General features: G+C 47.1%; 1 protein-coding gene across 7 annotated transcripts in view; it reads left to right on the top strand.

Annotated features, from left to right (window-relative positions):
* The window catches only part of TLN2 (talin 2), a 499060-nt gene extending 483536 nt beyond the window's left edge, over window positions 1–15524 (top strand). For all 7 annotated transcript variants that reach the window (XM_055537745.1, XM_055537738.1, XM_055537740.1 and 4 more), the window contains 5 exons: window positions 6880–7005; window positions 9321–9383; window positions 9472–9654; window positions 12694–12819; window positions 14641–15524. In XM_055537745.1, the coding sequence (XP_055393720.1) occupies window positions 6880–7005; window positions 9321–9383; window positions 9472–9654; window positions 12694–12819; window positions 14641–14769 (627 nt within the window). In that variant the 3' untranslated portion in view covers window positions 14770–15524. The remainder of the gene's footprint in view (window positions 1–6879; window positions 7006–9320; window positions 9384–9471; window positions 9655–12693; window positions 12820–14640) is intronic.
* The last annotated feature ends 6579 nt before the right edge of the window (window positions 15525–22103 follow it).

Raw genomic sequence — 22103 nt, 5'->3', positions numbered from 1 at the left:
CTGGCTCACATACTGTTCAGGTCTTTGAGTACAGGTAAGGTCTCCCCTCCAGCTCCTCTCAACTCAAAATCAGAAGCAAAATGCTAGTGGCCAGACTCACTACTAAAAGAGAGGAACCTGGGACTGCCTGTTCCACTCAGGTTTCCACCTGGCAGGAAAATGCTCCACTCACGTTATGGAAGTTCTTGTTGTTTGCCTTCTGTTTTTTTTTTTTTCCTGGAGGACATTTAAATTATATGCAGATGTTCACACTTTAAAAAAATTATACCCAAAATTTTTTTTTAATTTCCGATGTGATTTATGACCTTGTTTTTAATTTTAAGTGTCTACAAGGCCTTCGGAGAAGGCAATGGCACCCCACTCCAGTACTCTCACCTGGAAAATCACATGGACAAAGGAGCCTGGTAGGCTCCAGTCCATGGGGTCGCTAAGAATCAGACATGGCTGAGCGACTTCACTTTCACTTTTCACTTTCATGCATTGGAGAAGGAAATGGCAACCCACTCCAGTGTTCTTGCCTGGAGAATCCCAGGGACAGAGGAGCCTAGTGGGCTGCCGTCTCTGGGGTCACACAGCGTTGGACACGACTGAGGCGACTTAGCAGCAATAGCAGCACAAGGCCTTCAGTAACACCAAACACAACATGATTCCTAACTGGAAAGATAGTGCAGTGAGTTGTAGTCGGGTTTTAGTGGCCAGCTGTGAAAGAGATGACTATGATGCTTATCAGCACTCAGCAAGGTGATCCCTCAGAGGAGGTTTTCAGGGAGGGAGGCAGAAATGAGGCTAGTGACCCTTAGGCCATCTCCTATGGTTGTCTTCAGCTCCTTCACTGTCAAGTCCATCAGGGGAAGGGACACGATGTTTCAGGGATGTAATTCACAAAGACAAGAGCAAAAAAGAGGACGACAGGTGGAAACATTCTTCCTCTGCCAGGTGCATGCCCAGGGACCTGTCTGGGAGGATGGGCTTGGTGGACGTTAGTAAAGATCCTTTAGGAAAGAGGCCAAAAGAGAGGAAGGAAGAAAAAATGGAGTCTGTGCTAATTTTAGTCCATGCATTCTTTAAAAAGATTTCACAAACAGAAAATGAAATGTTTGTTTGATATCTGGAGAAGGGCATCAAATTCCCCAATCACTTGGCCAGACAGGGCAGAGCAGGGACTGAAACCCAGTTGTCTGTTTTCTGGTTGGGTGTCAAAGGAGGAGCTAGAAGCAGTGCCAACACTTGACACTTCATTTATCTTTGATTTGTCTTTTTTGTTTGTATTGTAGGTTGTACTCAGAAATAGCAGCTAGAGCCTTTATTAGAATTATGGGTGAAGAATAGGGTTCAGGCAGAGAAACAAACTAGTTTAACTCACAGTCTGAAAAACTGTTGTTGAAAACCACAAAAAGTATGTGTATTAATAGAAAGAAAAATGAAGTTAATTGGGAGTTATTGAGCATTTACTGTATGCTCTGTGTATATTAATAATTTATATATAACTGCCCTATTGGATGGCAACCCACTCCAGTGTTCTTGCCTGGAGAATGCCAGGGATGGGGGAGCCTAGTGGGCTGCCGTCTATGGGGTCGCACAGATTCGGACACGACTGAAGTGACTTAGCAGCAACAGCAGCAGCAGCAGGCTGGAAGGTAGGTTAGGAAAATGAGTGAACTGCCACCAAGATTATGTTCTCAGAATGTTACTGTGTCCAAGCTCATACTGCTCGCCACACAAGATGACAGTAAGTTAAGAGATGAGGCACGGGGGCGAGGAATAGCAAGCCAGCCGACAAAGAAGATGGTGGACTCCTGTCCCAAAGAACCATCTTCCCTGAGTTAGGATTTAGGCTCCCCTGATACTAAAAGGGAAGAGGGTGTGCTTGGTTGGTACAAACTTCTTGGTTCTGGAATCCTTTGTTCTTGCAGCTGTCTGTGTAGGTTTGGTCACAACGTTTCTATAAACTCAAACATGACACATGTTATTGTCTGTTCTGCAACTTTTTGTCTCTAAATGAATGGAAAAGTGTTATGCCTTTAGAGGCCAGAGCCTTGAGAGTGGGGTAGTTTATATATTTCAGGTTGTAGACAACATTCTTAACTCATAGCAAACACAATAGAATACAGACGTTAAAGTTTAAAAACAAAAACAGATCCAATATGGAGTCAGATTTGTCCCTAGAACAAGAATTCCTGAAAGGTCGAAAGACAGAAATGAGTAAAGGCCTCCCTTTTCCGCCCTCTTTTCCCCTCTCCTTCCTCTTCTCCATCAGTACAAGAGTCTCAAATGCTCTCTCATGCACGGGAAGCAGGTAGTGAGGGAGTCAGCCCAAAGTGTGGCCTTTCCCAGAGGGATCTCACCAGACCTCTAACTTTTTAAAAAACGAGTTCTAGAGAAGATCACACCTCACAGGAAAAATGTCAGCAAAAGGGTACTTAGACTTTTCTCAAAGCTACTGAAAAGTCAAAGCTAGAGTCTACTCAACAGTCCTGAAAAGACAGTTGCTGAGTACTACAGGTGACCTGGCCAATAGTCTTTTGGAGTAGAGACCAGGGAAAGAGTATTGTACAGAGGATGAGAAGGTGGATTCAGATCTCAGAGGCTGCATCTGACACCTTCATTAAGGGCAGATTCTTAGCTTAACATCTGTTACACTATTTTGTTAAGAGGACCTCTTAGTAACATGCTGCTGTGTTTTGCATCTGTATATGTGTGAATCAGTGTCAGACTGTGAGTGCCAGTTGAGGCATACAGGCAGGGCATACAATTAACAACCCACAGTGTTCCACAGGGCAGGAGCCAGTGCCTTGATGTGTATGTCCAGTTATCCCCAGAGATCAGGAATGGAAAGTTACTGATGCGGGCACTTACTCCATGCCTCTCCCCTTTGCTTACCATGTAAATTGTCCTCTGGCTGAGCTCTAGTACTCAGAAACTCATCTTAAATGGATACATTCTCTCAACAAACCTTTTCTGCATGGGTTTCTCTGCCTCATGCTATGCTCCAGAGACATAAGTTGGATAAAACAACAGTCCATGCCCTGGAGGAGATCACAGGCTGGTAGGATTCAGCTCACTGGTGTCTTCAGCCCAGGCCTGCATTTACCCTAGGGTAGCCTATACCACGGAGAAGGCGATGGCACCCCACTCCAGTACTCTTGCCTGGAAAATCCCATGGACGGAGGAGCCTGGTGGGCGGCAGTCCATGGGGTCGCGAAGAGTTGGATACGACTGAGCGACTTCACTTTCACTTTTCACTTTCATGCATTGGAGAAGGAAATGGCAACCCACTCCAGTGTTCTTGCCTGGAGGATCCCAGGGACGGGGGAGCCTGGTGGGCTGCTGTCTATGGGGTCGCACAGAGTTGGACACGACTGAAGTGACTTAGCAGCAGCAGCAGCCTATACCACCTGCATCTTGCACCAGATCCTCAGTGATCTGAGCAAGGAAGGGCTGTCCGTTTACCGGCCCATTGAGTGAAAGCATTTCCTCATATTCAGGTGTCCTGGTCTGCAAATTATTTCCCAGGGTTCTCTAGCTGCATCTCCAAGTTATTACCTTTCTGTTCAAATGATATTTAAGTTGTAAAGACTATATTTTGTTGACACATACTTTGTATGTGCAGTTTTATATGTATATATCTATAAATATATGTATTGTAAAGAAAAATTCCATTAACAGTCCAGCATTTGAATTGTGATTCTTTTATTTAGGGAAAGCCTTCAAAGACTACGCCCGTTCCACTTGTCTCCTTTTTTGCAACGTGGTTAAGCATATGTCCTTCTTCTTCTTGCTGCCCTCACACCCCTCTCCCAGAGTCCATCCTGTATGTTGGTGGGAGGAGCTAAAGCCAACAGGAACTCAGACTGCAGTACCATGGCTTTTCATGAATTCTCCTTGACTTGGAAAAATCCCATTTTCTCTTAGGCTAGAAGTTGTATGGTGTGAGGAAATATCAAGTGTCAATGCATAATTTCAGCAGGAGAAATAAAGTGGGCATTTAGTCTTGATGGTAAATCTGGCCTGCAGAAAGATACAGATCCAGCAGGTAGAAAGCAGATATCATCATGGAACTGTGCCCAACTGCAGCATTTAAATGTTTACTCTCCATCACAGTCAGCTTTATTAAGCCTTTTGTTTGGAAACTCTCATACTTTTTAATCAAAGCAAATGTCTCCCAGAGATAAGGCTTCCTGCCATGTCTATTTTAAAATCTAGAGATCTTATAGAAAGGAAAAGATATTCATCAAAGGGCATTACAACACTTGCCATGGCAAGAAAAATATGTGGGTGTAAGAAATATTTCCAAGTTGAGTATATATTTCAAGCACGTGGGGTTTTTTTAGATTTATTTGGAGTATAGTTGATTTACAGTGTTGCATTGGTTTTGGTATATAGCAAAGTGACTTGGTTTTATACACACACACACACACACACACGTATATTCATTCTTTTTCAGATTCTTTTCTCATATAGGTTATCACAGAATATTGAGTAGAGTTCCTTGTGCTACACAGTAGGTCCTTGATGGTTATCTGTCTTATATATAGTAGTGTGCATATGGCATATGTTAATCCATGTGTCTTATGAAAACAAAACAATACTTCAAGGGTAGCAAAAGATATGGGAGAGGTCTTTTACGTTGATTCTAATGAGATATTCTTTTAAATCTGTCCATGCTTCGAGTTTGCACTTAGTTTTAAGGAAATTCCATTTTTGTGCATGTTAAAATTTGGGAAATCAGAAACCTCCTGTGAAGTGGACTCGATCTTAGAAGCCATAGCATAGCTGAGGCCACCTGTGAAAAGGGCCTGGGAGATGTTAGGAGCCACCAACAAGCCTCCATCTCCTCATCTGCAAAATGAGTAGGAGCTCCATTTGGACTCAGAAACTCTGTGGTTTCCCCAGTGCTTATATCTTTTATAAGCTTAACTTTTCTTAACTTTTGCAGAACAAATTTCCAGAAAAGTTCTTAATTCAAGGTCACTGAATACACCGATCAGAGCCCAGTACCATTTCTTCATGGCTTGTGTATTGGGTTGGCCAAAAAGTTCAGTTGAGTTTTTCCATAAAGATGTTACAGAAAACCCAAATGAACTTGTTGGCCAACTCAATATAACAGTACCTTTTATGCCAGAGTGTGTTACGATGGGTTGTTTTATGTTTCAATAAACAAATTTTATATTCCACCATTACCACAGGCTTCCCCACCCCAGGAATCCAAACTTAATCTTTTGGAACTGAGCCCATTTCTATCCTGAATGCTCCTGGAGCAAGACTTTGTCAGAAATAGAGAATATACTGCTTCTGTCTCAGAACTTCTCAAGTACTGCTGTCCATCTTCAGATCCACAGGACTTGCGTGGAAATATTTTTCTGATAATGAGTTATTAAAACAGAAATGAGAATGGCCACATCTTGAATCATGAGAGATACCGTAAAGAATAGGGAACTGGAAAAGCATTGTATCTGTGTATCCATCCTGTTTGGTGGTTCACATGGGACCATCCGTGAGCCAACTTGGAGCCTCTGACCTGAAGTCTCCCCCCAACTGATGCCCTAAGAGGTGGCCTGGTCTGGGAAAAGCCTATCCTGATGAAGACTGAGAAGCTTAGATTTAGATCATGTCTAGATTCTTCACGCCTCCACTGGCCTCCTTCGGGCCAGTACTCCACCTCCCTCAACCTGAGTATTCCAATGTAAATATAAGGATAAAGATAACTTCAGTGCAAGACTTTTTGCTTTTTTGGTGAGAATTAAACAAGTCAATGTGCATGGAAGTAAATACCTGCACATAGTAGGCACTCTTAAAAATGTATTGCTGTTGTACATTGGTAATGTACTTAGTGCCACTGAATGGTATACTTTAAGTTGATTTGAAGAGTAAATTTTGTGTTACATTTATTTTACCAACACACACAAAGAAAAATATTGCTATACTTGACCATCATCTCTTAATGCCTGAAAGGTACCAGCCACATCTTTAAGGTACTGTGACCAAAGAGGCACTTATCCATATCCACACTGGCTCATGGCCACAGAGCAATGCCGCTGGAGGGGACCTTGCAGGTTATCTAGTCTGGCCACCCTTTATGGTGATGCTCTGTCCCACTGAGCCTGGGACTAGGGTCTTTACACTTGCCCAACTTCCCAAAAGCTTCTCTTCAACAACCCAGGCATTTTGGCAGCAGGAGACCTGGTGATGTCAAATTTCAAGCAGAGCCCTGATGACCTGAGAGCCCCGGTGCAGTCAGAGCCTGTGTTCTTCCCCAGGTGGAGCCATGCCTCAGGCTTCCAAGGGGCCAGCCCTACCTTGATGTCACATTGCCTGGCTTCCTTTCTACCACGTGTGATCTCTGGTTGGCATGTGACTCTCTGCTCAACCACAGAAATGCAAATACTATTTTACCTTTGTTTTCACCCAAGAGAAATAAGGTTTTTCAACAGCTAATAGCCACCCATTTTTCACCTTACACTGTGAGAGTGTGCTACCACCTAGTCTTTGAGTTTTGATTATTGATTATTTTGATTTGAGTTGTTGATGTTGATGAAACCATTTGTATATATTTTTATATATTTGTGTATATTTTATTTCCCAGTGAATTTATGTCTTTTTAAAGACTCTGGTCTAGAAAAATCATCCGTCTTAAAATGGCCTGATTTTAAATGTGTACAGAATCTCAATGCTGGTAATCTTTATCTTTTAGAGAGGGGGTGGGGGGAGGAAGCAGATGGAGAGGGCTCCAGCCAATTTAAGCCTTTCTACCCTGGGTATGGTTTGTCCATAAGAAGCCATGTACAGTTGAAGAGCCAGGTGACCAAGAAGTAAGTCATTTGGCAGAAAGTATTCTTTGGGATACGAATTGTGTATGATGCTGTTTTCTTTTGGTTATAGCAAGCGGACGAGACCCTGGATTTTGAAGAACAGATCTTGGAGGCTGCTAAATCCATTGCTGCTGCCACGAGTGCCCTGGTCAAATCGGCCTCAGCAGCCCAGAGGGAGCTGGTGGCCCAAGGAAAGGTTTGTAAACCTCGCTGGCCACGTGAGGAACGTCGGGCTGCTGGAGCCTCTGAGGACCGAGGGAAAAGCAGTACCACGTGTGTTCTGAGCAAGGAAGCCCTGTCGCCCCGTCCCTCCCCGAGTCACCCCGCTCTGCCCATCGCACTGCACACTCTGCTTCAGCTTAACATACAGAATGAAGGATTTGGCTTCCAGGCCTCTCACCTGCTTCTTGTTAAGGAGAGCTCCCACTCCAGGCAGCCATCAGGGCCTGAACATTCATTTGTCTCCCTGCTGTCCATTAGTCTATTTAAAGATGTAAACTGTCATATGTTCCCGGTGGATGGCTATATAAGAACTGTAGTCAGGGGCTTTGTAACACCTTGTTCAGTTCCAGTGACTCCATTCATTTTCTTAGGACTATTGAGCTGAATGCCATCCAGCTCTGCAGTTAGCATTTTCCTGAGTCCTTTGGTCAAAAAACTGGTCTGTTTTTAAAGCTGAGATTTCTTCGACCTGCTTTATCTCCAGTCACCCATTCCATCTGCATTAGCGTGAAAGCCTAGTTCATTTTCAGTGATCCAGAGGATTAATAGTACATTAGACTAATCCTGCGTGTGGGAAGGCCTTTCAATTGAAAATATTCCATGTGTCCTGTTATGCCTATATGGCATGGAACCACTCCATCCAGATTACATCTTGCAGAAAAGACTTTCAATCATAGAGGCACCACAGAAATCCTGACAAGTTGGGGAGATTTGGTCACCATACCTGTCAGTCACTTCTGTTTGATATTAAAAGCTCTTTACTGTCAGTGTACAGATGACAGATGCGATTGTGTCTTGACCTAAAAACTTGCAATAGAGATGGCTAGGCTCAACTAGTAGCCTTCCATTTTCCTCCATGAAGTCTCTCGTAAGCTTGTTTGTTTTTGTTGTTTAGTTGCTAAGTCGTATCCTACTCTTTCACAACTCCATGGACTATAGCCCGCCAGTCTCCTCTGTCTATGGAAATATTTCGGCAAGAATACTGGAGTGTGTTGCCATTTCCTCCTCCAGGGGATCTTCCCAACCCAGGGATTGAACCGTTTCTCCTGCATTGGCAGACATATTTTTTTACCACTGAGCCACCAGGGAAACTTAGCCATGTCTTAATCCAACCTGCGTACATTGGCTCCTCTTTCCAAACCTTTGTGTTCCAATTTGATGTATGCACATCTCCCCAGCCAGCATAAATCTGTCCCTTTCCCCTTCTCACTCATCCCCTATGGATGGAGCAGAGTGCCGTCCTTACTCACCTAGGACTTGTTAACTGGTTGATATGTAAAGACCAAATATGGATCACTGAGAAGAACATCCTACCTAGAAAGTTCAGTTCATCTGCATCTTGATGAAGACTCGTCTGCATGCTGGACAGAGGGCTAGATACTAGAGAATTGAACTCAAGCATGGCCAAGGCTTTGTCCTCCAAGGAACTTATATGTTCAAGCATTTAAAAAGTTGGTAACAGAGGTTCTCAGAGTTGGACGTGACTTGGCGACTGAACAACAACAGCGGTTCAGCTGGATTGGGGGAACTATATGCAGAACCCTGGGGCCTTATCTGACCTTCAACAAGCCCTGATGTGATGCCTGTAATTGCTAAGAGATCCCCAGTTTCATATTCAAATTTAGCTACTCATCTCTTACCTCTCCACATAACTCCCACCAGTAAAGGTATTTGCTCCCATAGCTCCTTCTACATCTGGTCAGAAAACGTTTTATTTGTTGCCATAATTTCTAAATAGAAACAGAGATCATCCTACTTCCAGCTTCTTACTTCTCTCCCCACCCCTGACAAAATGGTCTGTATTTCCTTAAGACAAGGACCTGTGCTCAGTTGTACAGAGATGTACTCCTTTTTTAACATCATCTGCCAGAAAGTCACAGCATGACTTCCAGAGTCAGGAATCAGGAGAGATTTCAGCTTCCCTCACCTCTTAAATGAAGAGGCCTCCATGGCTCCCGTGTTAGAAACGGGGAAGGGTCAGCAGAGGAAACAGACATGTCAAGATAGCCTCATCCATCATTCCTAAGCCATTTTCCCAGAAATGTGGTACCTGACGGCTAAAAGGAGGCCATTGAGAGCGTTTCCAGTCACCTGTGGCCCAGGTGGAAACTGGCCAGGACCTGCAGTCTTGGTGCTGCTAGGGTCCCGTGTGGGAAAAGGTGCCATTGGCAGGGGTCCCCGGGAGATGCTGCATGTCCGATGAGCTGCTTTTTTGTCCAGTTCCAGGTCATGAGTAGGTCATGACCTGCACCTTCCCACTCTCCTTTCCCCTTCTATGCTCCTCTCTAGGTGGGTTCCATTCCTGCCAATGCTGCGGACGATGGACAGTGGTCGCAGGGCCTGATTTCTGCCGTGAGTCACTCTCTCCTTCCCCACTGGCTTTTTGGATCCCCTGAGGGAGGTTTGGGCCGGGGGTCACTTCTCTGTTGACTGTCACCAGGCCCGGATGGTGGCAGCCGCGACCAGCAGTCTCTGCGAGGCAGCCAACGCCTCAGTGCAGGGACACGCCAGCGAGGAGAAGCTCATCTCATCTGCCAAGCAGGTAGCTGCATCCACGGCTCAGCTGCTTGTGGCCTGCAAGGTGAAGGCTGATCAGGATTCGGAGGCCATGAGGCGGCTACAGGTAATGGTCACTGATGCTGGTGGGAAAATACTCCTGTTGGAGCGGGTAAGTGTCACCAGAGGGTAAGCAGTCTTAACTTTCTTAGCATGACCTACTGGACCTTCCATCAGCCAGCTCTGTCCCACGTTTCTCATTTCCTGCCACGTGAGGCATGCATCCTATACCTGCCGCCCCGCCAAACTGATGTTCTCCACATGTACCTTCTGGTCTCATGTCTTGGGGCCCTCCTCCCACCAGACCAATCTTGAAATGAACTCCTGCTCATCCTTCATGATTCATCTCCAAAGCCACCTCTTCTGGGAAGCCCTCCTTGACTCCTAGGCCTTGGGGAGTCAGTCCTTTTTCTGCCCTGCCAGAGCCTCTGATCAGACCAACCTTATGGTTCCTGTCACCCTGTACCACCAGATTTATCTGTATGTCTGCCTTTGATGAGACTGAGCTTCTTGGGTGCAGGTCCCAGATCTTTATCTTTGCATCTCACCCCTAAGATGGTACCTTTTTCAGTGGAGGCTCTCATTTAGTGTTTGCTAAAGAAAGGAGCCAAAGGACTGAAGAATTTATAGGAGATGCTGCTAAGGTTTCCCAGAGCTCAAAGTACACACTTATGAGGGTGACGCATGAATCCTGCCCAGTGGATCTAAGTTTTCCTGATTGTTTTCATTATAAAAGTATTTTAAACACAGAAAAGGAAATGTGGGAATGAAAAAGATAGCCTCAGCATCTTCATGTGTCCAATGTTATGTTTTTTCTCATCCTATTTTTATCTTATACAGAATGCTTTTGTCTAGTTGTCATCCTAAGCAGAGACAGTCTGCATTTTTTCACTTCACATTTTATTACCCTTTTTTTTCTCTTGAAGAAAAGTCTTCGTAATGGCCCTGTGCAATGCTAACTGGTTCATTCTTCATGAGTCTCATTTTTAATGATTGCATGACATTCTATCAACTAATTATTCCAGAATTTCTCTTTACAAAATTAGACATATTTGTGTCCAGTTTTCTAGATGTTCGCTATTATAAATGTTGTAATGCACATTGTTTATGTTGCTAAAAATGTTTATGTAAGATCATAACTGGCAGAAATATTTGAATAATTCCAGCGAAACTCCAGACTTTTGTTGTTATTTCCTAAGTTGTAAAGTGTGTTGCGGTCATTTGGTCCTCCTGTGTCAATCTCTCTCCTTCACCTGCCTTCATTTTTCTCCTGGCATAAACCCAGGGGGGACGTCGGGAGCTGCATGTTTGTGAATGTGTGATTTATGGATTTGGGGGACACTTCTTTGGAAAATGTCCTGAGTTAAGAGATACCTGTGTTCAAGACCTCTACAGATACCTAGGTTCAAGACCTTAATGCCTCTACAATTCATTAGGTGCAATGTCCTATACAAATCATTTCAAACCTTTCAGGCCTCAGTTGCCTCTTTTGTAAAATGAGGATAGAGATGCTGGCACTGGCTCTTACAAGAATCAAGAAATGTGAAAGTGCTTTTGTAAGGCCTAAGGATTTACACAGGCGTAGCCGAGCATCACTTTTATGTCATCATTTCTGACTTAACTGCATGCTGCAATGTTGTATGAGTCCCTTACAATGACCCAGAGGTTCTCTGGGGCTACACAGACCTCTGTTCGAATCCCAGCTCTATAATTTATCAGCTGCAGAATCTTAGATTACTCAACTTCACTTTCTACATAGAAAAGTGCACTAATAATTTCTGACCTTATAAAGCTGTTTTGAGAATAGGCGTATGAAGACTTAGTCTAGTGCTAATGGACCTACACTTCCCTTCTTGTGCAAGCCTTCATGGTCCCCTTTGGCCACTTTTCTTTTTTTAAACCCCTTGGCCACTTTAAACCACCAACCAGATGAGCCAGTTAACTTTTTATTTTCATATTTATTTATTTATTTGATCATACTGGGTCTTAGTTGCAGCATGTGGGAATCTAGTTGCCTGACCAGAGATCAAACCTGGGCCCCCTATTTTGGGAGTGTGGAGTCTTAACCATTGGACCACCAGGGAAGTCCCCAGTTAACTTTGAGAAAATTTCAACACTCTGATGGCTTACCCTCAAGTGCAAGTTCTTGACTCTAAGGGGGCTGGGCAAGGACTATGGGAGATTTAACAAAACCTTAACCACAATGAAAAGGAAATTCCAAACCTCAGGTGGCAGAGGTCAAGTCCCCTGGTCCACCCTTGCTGCAGATCTAGGCTGCATAAGGACCATCCCTTCTGTAACTGTCTCTACCACCTGCCCCTTCCTTGAGCCTGCAGCCCAAGGCCAGCTGTGACTCTAAAACCACTTCTGTAAAGGCCCTAGTTACTGCAGGGCTCCATTCCTCCCATGGCGGAGGGCGGGGGGGTAGGTTGTGCTCCCGTCATTCCCTCAGAAAGCCTTAGGTGAGCACAAGCCCTGGGTACCCACTGCTCCCAGTGCTGGGGATGCAAAGATTCAAGTCACAGCCCCTGCCTTCAAGTTACTCACTGTCCAGGGGTGAGAGAGGCAACCACAAGTGTGGTAAGGGCTGCAAAGAAGCCAGCACAGAGCACTCCAGGGGTGCTTGGGAGGGTGTGGGTAAGGCCAAGGTGGACAGAAAAAGTGATCTCGGAGCCAATTCCTCAAGTATGCCTCAGCTGGATGGGGCAGGAGGAGGTGAATTTCTCACCCAGGAGACAGCTCCTGAGCAAGCTTCTGTTAACCTTCGTATCATAGTGCTATAATCATGTGTTCACATAACTGTAATTCCCATTAGAATTGCATGTTCCTTGGGAGCCAGGAAGTGTGTCTCAATCTAATGAATGAGCTAAGGTTAGGTAGGTGCCAATGCTGGTAGAATCAATGGATGGATGGATAAATAGTTGGATGGATGGGTGGATGAGTGGACGGACAGACAAATGAATACTACCTAGAGAGAAACTCTGTGTTGTATATAATTGGATGATAAATAGATACCTAGTCTCATGAACTGTGCCTCCATGTCTGTTCTTGCTGAATCCAAATGACTGTTTTTAACGATATCATGTGTGTCTTGTCCCCTCTCCAGGCAGCAGGAAATGCTGTGAAAAGAGCCTCAGACAACCTTGTTCGTGCAGCCCAGAAGGCAGCATTTGGCAAAGCTGATGATGACGATGTTGTAGTGAAAACAAAGTTTGTAGGGGGCATTGCTCAGGTTTGTGATTAAACCCAGACAGTGTTTACTCCTAAGATGAGCACTGAGTTATAACAGAGACACAAAATAACAGTGGCTTAAACAAGATGCGAGTTTATTTCTCTCTGGTAAGACAGTCTTGGGTATAAGCAGTCCAGGGATGGTATGGCGGCTTCTTTGTGTCTGAGATCCAGGTTCCATCTGCCTTATCACTCCACCATCCCCGAGATGGTCCCTTGGCCACTTGGTCTGAGATGGCTTGATAACCGCCTCAGGTTTCCAGCTAGCAGGAAGATGAAAAGTTAGGGCAGGCATGACTCTGAAGTTGTCTGCATCAGTTAATTCACATGCCATTGGCCAGTGCTCGGTCACATGGCCAACCTAGCTGCAAAGGATGCAAAGAAACGCAGTATTCTTCTCTGAGTAGTAGTGTGCCTACCTAGAAATCAGGGATTCTCTTATAGAAAAGGGAAAGAAGAGAGTTTGAGGACAGCAATATTATCTTCAAATGTTGCATTTGGAGCTGCTACTCCAGATCTTTGGCCCTAGAGAAAGAATGAACGATGACCCTCTCCCAGAAGTTTTACAAGAGTGGATGGGAATCTGACTTATGCGGGCCTGCATTCTTGTGCATGGGAGTGGGGTGGAAAGGTCAGGAAACTGGGCTTGCAGTTTGGGTGTGTTCATATAAATCCTTCATGCAAGATGGGTTTTCCACCAGGAGCACTGAGGCTCCGTGGCTGAACTTACTCATTCCCACACCTTCCTTAGCTCCTCCTGAACCATTTCCTGTATTTGGAAATACATAGGATACATTTTTTGGAGAAGGAAATGGCAACCCACTCCAGTATTCTTGCCTAGAGAATCCTATGGATGGAGGAGCCTGGTGGGCTGCTATCCATAGGGTTGCACAGAGTCAGACACGACTGAAGCAACTTAGCATGCATGCATGCATTGGAGAAGGAAATGGCAACCCACTCCAGTGTTCTTGCCTGGAGAATCCCAGGGACAGAGGAGCCTGATGGGCTGCCATCTATGGGGTCACACAGAGTCAGACATGACTGAAGCGACTTAGCAGCAGCAGCAGCAGGATACATTTTTACTGGAATCTCTTTCTCAATACAGTAGTTGCATGAGAAATTCCATGAAGAAGATTCTGTGATCCAGCAGTTCTGGGAATGGCTGAACTCTGTTCTCCTTCCTTAGATATCACAATGCTCGTTAGTCTAGCAAGGCTCTGAAAAGACCTTTGCTTTTCAGAAATCTATGTGGCTTTCTAGAGCACAGGCTTACCCTTTCCCCTTGAAACCTGTGAACTAATATTCTTCAGATCACACCTTAGAGGCTTGAAATAAATATATGAAAGCTGTCTAGTAGTTAAGGGCTCCAGTTTTAGCTTCAAGAATACCTGAGATGGGTCCTACTCCACTAGCTGAGGCCCTCCTGGAAAGTGGACCCACATCTCTTGAGCTTCACATTTCTCTTTGGAACAATGAGACATTCAATAGGCCACACTTTACAATGTCACCATGGAGGTGATGGAACACTCCATGTAAAGTGCTTACACCAGAGCCGGGTGCATTGTAGGGATGCAGGCTATGTCGGTTATTAAATCAGGGGCCAGAAATCAGCGGCCGGAAATCAGCTTATTGTCTTGGATCACTAGTCTTAAAACCTGAACCATGGCCCAGAGGTGGGTCTCCAGAGCTAAGAATACACACTCTTGGGGCAGTGCTGTGTCCCGTGGTAGCAGAGGCTATGGGAGCTCTTGAGGCAGGCATGGAGGGGAGGGCAGTTTGCTAGAATCTTTCACACTCCTCCAGCTTGTTGCTTTCCCTCTAGATCATCGCCGCCCAGGAGGAAATGCTGAAGAAGGAACGAGAACTGGAAGAAGCAAGGAAAAAACTGGCCCAGATCCGCCAACAGCAGTATAAATTCCTACCCACCGAGCTGAGGGAGGACGAAGGATAAGGCCAGAGCCAGGGGTGCGCGCCCCAGGGGACGGCCGCGCGCGAACTGGACAGACAGCGGTCCTGGGAGGCCGGGCACTGCCCAGGCACTGCCCACCTCCCCCTGGGGCGAGCCCGGGGCCTGAGCACTCGGGCTCCCTCCGCTGTGCCGTCAGGCACCAGCTGCATGATCGTGATGTCGCACGGTACAGTGAGTGCCCCCCACAGCTCCTCCGCCGCCTCCCCCCACCTCACGCATCTCAGGAGAGAGGGGCGCGGGCTCACGGACTGGTACCAAAACAAAGGCAGTATTACGTCGCCCTCGGACACTCGTGTTCCTGTCGGTCCTTCCCTAGGCCTGCTGCTGGGCCTGCTGTGAAATCTTAATAGGAAAAAACGAAAACAGCTCGGGGGAAATCATTAATGCCATAGATATTCAAAGATCTTCTCCCTCTCAGGCGAAGGTGGACATTGGAGTTGGACACAGTTCATAAAAGCCAGAAACATAAACCAGTGTGGACTCCAGGAGGGCAGCTCAGGCCTTCCTGCCTGTCACTAGCACTGGTTCACCCGGAGGGTGAACAATACCTGCTCCTGTTTGCACGCTTTTTTGCCTCCGTGTGTAAGCTCCTTGTACAATCTAGCTCCAACTTGTATTCTGTGGCCCAGAAAATTGAATGATTTTTTTCCCTCCATAATCCAAAGGACAGAGGCATGGGGGACTGCCAGGGCTCAGTGAGCAGGGGCTGTAATAAAATGTGTGGGCTCCTTACTCTGCAGAGGCTGTTTGAGTTCATACAAATTCATCCATATAAACCCAGGTCCTCCAGGTAGCAGTCAATACAGCAGCCCCCACCTTAGGCATTCAAACTGAGGGTTCAACTCCAGTAAAGCCATTCCTTGGTCACCCTGTCTTCTAGGTCCCATATCAGATTTTCTGCTCTCAAAATGGTCAGCATTCAGAATTCTGTTTAAAAATCTGTCACCCACTCTCTAACCCAAGATGGATGTTTTCTCTATGTCCTGATAGTCCTAAAACCTACATGCGTTCTAACACCATAATGAATTTTTAACAACATAGTTTTGCTAATTAGCCCATCTTAAAAGTGATGACATACGATATTTTCAGAGTTTGTCTTCTGGATGCCACAGTTCAAGAATCTTATATTTCCCACGTCCACCTCCTTTCTCTTTTCAGAGCCCTCTCCTTGGAAGGGCATTTTAAGACTTTTTTGAGCCTTGTCCCGAGACAGTATGTGAAGGATGAATGGCTTGTGGGATAGCTACTAATGCCAGGTAGCAGGTGTCTTTGAAAAAAATTTAATTGAGGGAAGACAGTGGTGATGAAGGTATGTGGTTTTTTAAAGCTGGTAACTGTTGACAGCAGTCATCCTCCACTTATCCAGTCCTGTGTTCTCACATCTCATATTTCATTCACAGGATAGCTTGAATATTCCACCCAGGGAAAAGATGATGCTTTGGTTCTCAAAAAGAATCACCTGTAGACCTTGCCCAATGGTCCTGCTTTAACAGACCCTGGCCCATGCCATGGTTGTAAAATGCAGTTAAACTTTGGATGGCTCCTCCTATTTATAAGAGACTTGTAAGTCCTCCACATAGAATTTTTTCCCAGGCAAGTAGGAAGCTACAAGAAATACAGTATAAATGAGAAGCAAGTGGAGAGAGTCTGTAGAGAGCTAGGGATGAAGGAATCAACCCTAAAGAAGAGGGAGCTGGCTGGGCTCTACCATCTAATGGGAGAAACTAACAAATTTGTGGCTCGCCCTGCTCAAGTATGGCCAGCACAAGTCTTCACTGCTGTCTGGGCTGCACCCTGTCATTTCTTAGCCCATGGACTGGGGGCTGTCTCCAAGAATCCCTTTGCAGGTGGGCGTAGCATGCTTTCTGAGACTCTTAGGAATCAGATCCAGAGGCTCAGGATCTAGATGTGCTAATGGCCTCACATAGCAGGCCTCTGGGGAGCCCCACCACACCCCACCATCACCTCCTTGTCTTCCAGGCTATGTGATTGCTCCTCCCCTTCCAGCTGTCCTGGGTCACAGCCTGGCATCCCAGGAGCCAGCCAGTGAGTTCTGTGTCCCTGCCTCAGAGTCGTTTAAAACCTGTCCTGAGTTTGATAATCAGAAAGCCAGGTGGAAGGCCTGCCCTTTTTAAACTCCAAAAAACAGGTACGGAACAAAGTTGATTTTGTAGGACCTGGGTGAATGTCCTCCATCCGGCACGTTCTGCAGCTGTGAGCATTGGGGAAGCTGGTTCCCCACCTGGCGTGTTGCTGGTTTTTCATCTGCCCCTCCCCTGTCCACCCTGTGCCACATACGTGAGTGGCCTCATGACTGACTTGGTCTCTCCCCATTTCATGAAATGGGGGAAAGGCTGTGCTTCGGGCATGATGTAATAGGTGCTCCTGTAGGTGTGCCCGGATGGCAGCAAGGGAGGGAGGGTTCTGGTTTTCCTTCAAAGGGAAATATGAATTTGGGGGGAGCGGGTGTGAATTTTCATTTCAGAGCATCTAACAAGAGAGTGGTTTCAGATGAAAAATGGTTCCAAGCCTGGAGAATAAAAATGCCTCTCTGTGTGAAGGGGGAGTAGGTATGTAGGTGTGTGCCCCACGAGAGGAACTGACAGGAAACTTGAACTGATCTGAAGGTCAAAAAAAGGAACCTGAACTGGAGTTCAGAACTGCCAGGTGATTGGGGAGTTTGGGCTTTGCTTGGTTCTGCCTTTCAGAAGTCTTTGAGTAAGAATGCTCAAGCCAATTCAGTTGAACAAGCAGCTCTTGTTTAAGTTGCTGGCGTCGGGTCAGGTGCAGGCCAGGTGATCAGTGCCAGCAGGAACCTTGGGTTGTAGGCACCTTTCAGTCCGGTGTTGTGAGCCCCCCAGGCCGCCGGCAGAGCACTTACATGGTTAAGTGATGAGCCCTGTGTGCTTTATCCCAGAAAGCCCCTTAGGGCTTCTCATGGGTTCTCCCTGCTTGCGTTCTAGGTGTGTTGTTAGTGAGTTTACAGACAACCAAAGTGTATTCCATATTTCTCAAAATGTTACAACCAAAATTCACCCAGGAGAGTGAACCCTACCACCCACGTGTTCCCAAAGCCACAACCTCAACGCAGGAGCCAGGCAGCACGGTGATGTGGTGAGCAAGCCTGCTTCCTCCATGGGTGTGAACCCCCAGGTATCCCCCAGCACTGAGGTTCTGGACACTGGCTGGGCCCCCAGGGATCGGGCTATCTGCTCCCAGCACAGGCTATCCATATGTTTCAGCACTCGGACCCCTGGAGGAGGCAGCCTCTGCTGACCGAGGTGATGGCCATCTCTCAGAGCCTTGAGGGGAGCCCAAGGAACTGGGGGATATTCACTTCAGGCTCAGAGGCAGTAGAATTAAAAAACCCAGTGGTCCTGAGAGCTTATCAGCAACTCAAGTCCCACCTCAGCACAGCCTCCTCCAAGTGCTGGCCTCAGGATGGCCTCTGGTGGAGCAGGCATCTTCCCCTACAGAGTCCCCAGGCGCCATATTTAAATGTCCCTGAGATGACTGCTCCATCCTTCTGAGCATCTGGGGCTCGGTGTGTTATGTTCACGGGCATTAGGAACAGGCATGTGACAGAGCATCTGTGAACTGAAGAAACAAACACTACAAAGAGAGAGTTCTTCTCTATAAAGAGGTTTGGCTTTGCCTTCCTCAGAGCCCCCCTCCCACCCCCATAGGCGTCCCAGTCGTGTGAGCAGCTCCTGATTCCACAAAGCATGCAGCTGGGTCTCCGTTGGCTACCTTCTTTCCAAGCTGATAAAGCTGCAAGGAAGTGGGATAGCCGAGTTCTGCCCTGGGTCGTAATGTCTTGATTGATCTGGTCACATAAATTATTTTTTTTTATTATTCACCAGAAATAAACTTGTAAAGGACTGAACCTGTGTGAAAGTCTCATGGGAATGGGAACATGGAAAAGAGGAAGAGGAGACGGTGTCTTTATCATGTGAGGGAAACTCCTCTTGGAGCACCAGGTCTGTAGTCACCGACCTGTGTTAGAGGAGGGGAGAGAGTGAGTGTGTGTGTGTGTGTGTGTGTGTGTGTGTGTGTGGGTGTGGGTGAGGGAGAGAGAGACCAAGGCAAAGCCACAGGGAACCAATGAATTCCATACAGCATTGTTGACTCGGGAGGAAATCCAAGCAAGAAATAGACCCTAAGTAGGAAGATGCTATTATCCTCCTCCTAAAGAAGCAGGGTCCCAGACAAGGAGTTCAGGCCGTGGGACCACACACATCCCCTGATGCGAAGGTTGCACAGCTAGATGCCCTGTGCAGATGTTCTTCCGTGAACCTGACTCGGAGCCTGACCCCAGAAGGATCATTTTACCTTCAGCAGCCGAGGCAGAAAGGCAGCCTCCAGAGATTGTGAACCCTCCTTCCTGTAGAGAGTGGGCACGCAGGTTGTTTGGCCAGAATCCTTGTTTGGGGGAACCAGACTTGGCAAAACTGTGCGTCATTTCTAGTCTGTGAGAGGGTAATGTCAAAGATTCACCATAGCAACGGAGAGAATGTCACCACTATGTCTGACAACTAAGAGGCTTTTTCCTCTTAAAATGGTGATTTAGAATCACTAAGCCCATTGGTCATGTTTTTCTATCTTTGACTTAAAAATGGGGGTGGGACTATCAGGAAGGTGGGAAGTCTGAGATGTGCGGTCCAAGAGTGGGTGAGGGGATGCTGATGTTTGTGGGGTGTCCTGGATGGACCGCACTGGACATGCAACCCTCTCAGCCCTGACCAACAATGGGGAAGGTGCTGTGGCTGTTTTTCAGAGGGACAACAACTCAGCAAAGTTGGGCAGTGGCAGGCATGAGATTGGAAGCTGTCTGTGGGAATTCACACCCTCTGCAGCTAAATCAGGCTGATTACAATCAAAGATTATAAAAAATTACTCACTGCCCCGTCACCTACTATGTGCAGCACACTGGGGCCCCTATTTTATTCCTGGAGAAGGTCACAGTCCAGGGAGGACAAACCTGAGCCCAGGCCAGGGGACAAAGAGGGCAAAACCCTGAATAGGAACAGCCTTCGCGCAGAGGGCATTTGGCCTGACTCCTGATGAATCGGCGTTCCCGGGCAGAGAAGCTGGGGGAGAAGGTGAAGGCAGCGTTCCAGGCAATGGGAAGGGCACATGCAAAGACCTGGATTCATGAGGAGTTGGTTGCTTAGGGGGACAAGTAAGGGTTCAGTGTGGTCAGGGATAAGGGCGAGCGGCACGGAGAGAAAGGCGGCCAGGAGCCCAAGGAGGGCCTTGCTCAGGCCAAGGCACTTGGGACAGTTAGCTGATGAATCGCTCTGTGGGGGCATCAGAAGAGAGATTCTGTCTTCACAATCCAAGTGTGGGGATGACCTGACCGTGGTCAGTAACTCAGGAGTAAGTGGGTCCCAAGCTGCTGGGCCTGAGATGTTCAGAGCAAGGAAAGAGGATGGGAGCCGACCCACCAAGCCTCTCAGGGAGATCCCATAGCAGGAAGGACCAATGCCAGGAGTCAGGACAGGCTTTGCTTAGAGGGGAGAGGGGGTTTTGTCTCCAGATGCCTGGCACTTACTGAACTACTATACCAGTAGGTACTTGTGCCCAGGCGTGGGCCTTTATTACCCTGAGTCCCCACCATAACACATAAAGCATGACCCACGTTGCTGTTTACTTCCCAGGCAAGAATCCTGGAGTGGGTTGCCATTTCCTTTCCCAGGGGATCCCAACCCAGGGATCGAACCTGTCTCCTTCATTGCCAGGTGGGTTCTGTAGCACTGGGGAACCTGGGAAGTCCAAAGCATAGGCAATCTTTCATGCTTATTGTATAGATAAGGGTGTTCTTGCCTGAAAAATCCCGTGGACAGAGAAGCCCGGTGGGCTACAGTCCATGGGGTCACAAAGAGTCAGACACGACTGAGCACACATACAGACATAGATAAGACCGTTAGGTCTTTTGCCTAAGGCCACACAGCCAACAGAACTGGGATCTCCCAACCACGGTGTTAAGATCACACACCAGTGGCCAAGCAGAAGCTGAAACTCCAGTTTGTTTCCAAAGCTCATTTTTAGCTAAGAGTTGATGGAGAAGCTATCTGAGCCTGGCAGACTGGATGGAAATTAGGCAGAGGTAAAGAGAAAGACCTCGGAGCAGAGGGAACCACAGGTCATGTGGTAGAGCCTAGGACGTCCAAGAGGGGCTGCTGGGCAGGCGGGGTGGGGGGTCGCGGGGACAGTAGGGACCACAGGAGTCGGTGGTGAGTCTGCATCTGTATGAGGGTCACTGAATGGGCACCCGGCTAAGGAGCTTTTCTTTTTTAATGTACAGGTTACCACAAGCCTGGCTTGACTCTATTCTTACCTGGTGTCTCAAAAATCCTATTTGGGGGTCTTTTCTCTCAGATCACAATTCTCTCCTGAGTCTAAACCACCAGCGTTCAAGAGTAACCCTGTGGTTCAGAGCAATTCAACCATATGTTTTTGTTTGAACACTCTCCACCCTGAGCAGGGCAGGATTCCGGCAGGTTTGCTCCTTGAATATCCCAAAGCAAGAAGCCCTCAGTGCCCAGAGGCAGAAGTGCTCGGTGGGTCTGGCAACTTGTGTGTGTGTGTGTTGGGCATGGGGTGGGGGATGGGTACAGGCCATCATTAGCAGCTTCCTGTCCGCTTGGGCCTCTCTCTCCAGAGACTTTGCTGCTGTTGCTGCTGCTAAGTCACTTCAGTCGTGTCCGACTCTGTGCAACCCCATAGACGGCAGCCCACCAGGCTCCCCCGTCCCTGGGATTTTCCAGGCAAGAACACTGGAGTGGGTTGTCATTTCCTTCTCCAATGCATGAAAGTGAAAAGTGAAAGTGAGGTCGCTCAGTCGTGTCCAACTCTTAGCGACCCCATGGACAGCAGCCTACCAGGCTCCTCCGTCCATGGGATTTTCCAGGCAAGAGTACTGGAGTGGAACTCTAGAACTTACTTTTTAGAAAGAGAATCCTGGTCAGTAAAGCCCAGAACTGAATGTTGAAGAAGTTCTTTCTGGGTTCTCTGAGAGGCGGGCCGTGTTGTAATTGTGGCAGCCCAGGGTGAGCCAGGCTCCCCGGTCCTGTGGTCCTAGCACCCCGATACTGTCGGGGCGTTCAAGGAGAAGCAGGAAGGAAGAGGCAGACCGGACTCCATGGGCATGAGGGAAGTTGAAAATGGAAAGAGACTAAAAGGCGCAGTTGTACCCTTCAAACCTTACTGAAGAATGCAGTCTCCTGCGAGGGAGGTGAGACTAGTGCGAGTTGCCTTCTGCTGGGCTGAGGGCTGGGAGGGTGCGGGGCATCAGGGCACAAGCAACAGTGTGG

Source organism: Bubalus kerabau, chromosome 10 (assembly GCF_029407905.1).
Source record: "Bubalus kerabau isolate K-KA32 ecotype Philippines breed swamp buffalo chromosome 10, PCC_UOA_SB_1v2, whole genome shotgun sequence".
Classification (NCBI taxonomy): Eukaryota; Metazoa; Chordata; class Mammalia; order Artiodactyla; family Bovidae; genus Bubalus; species Bubalus kerabau.
Note: the sequence above shows the minus strand (reverse complement) of the source record. Positions and strands in the feature narration are given on the sequence as shown.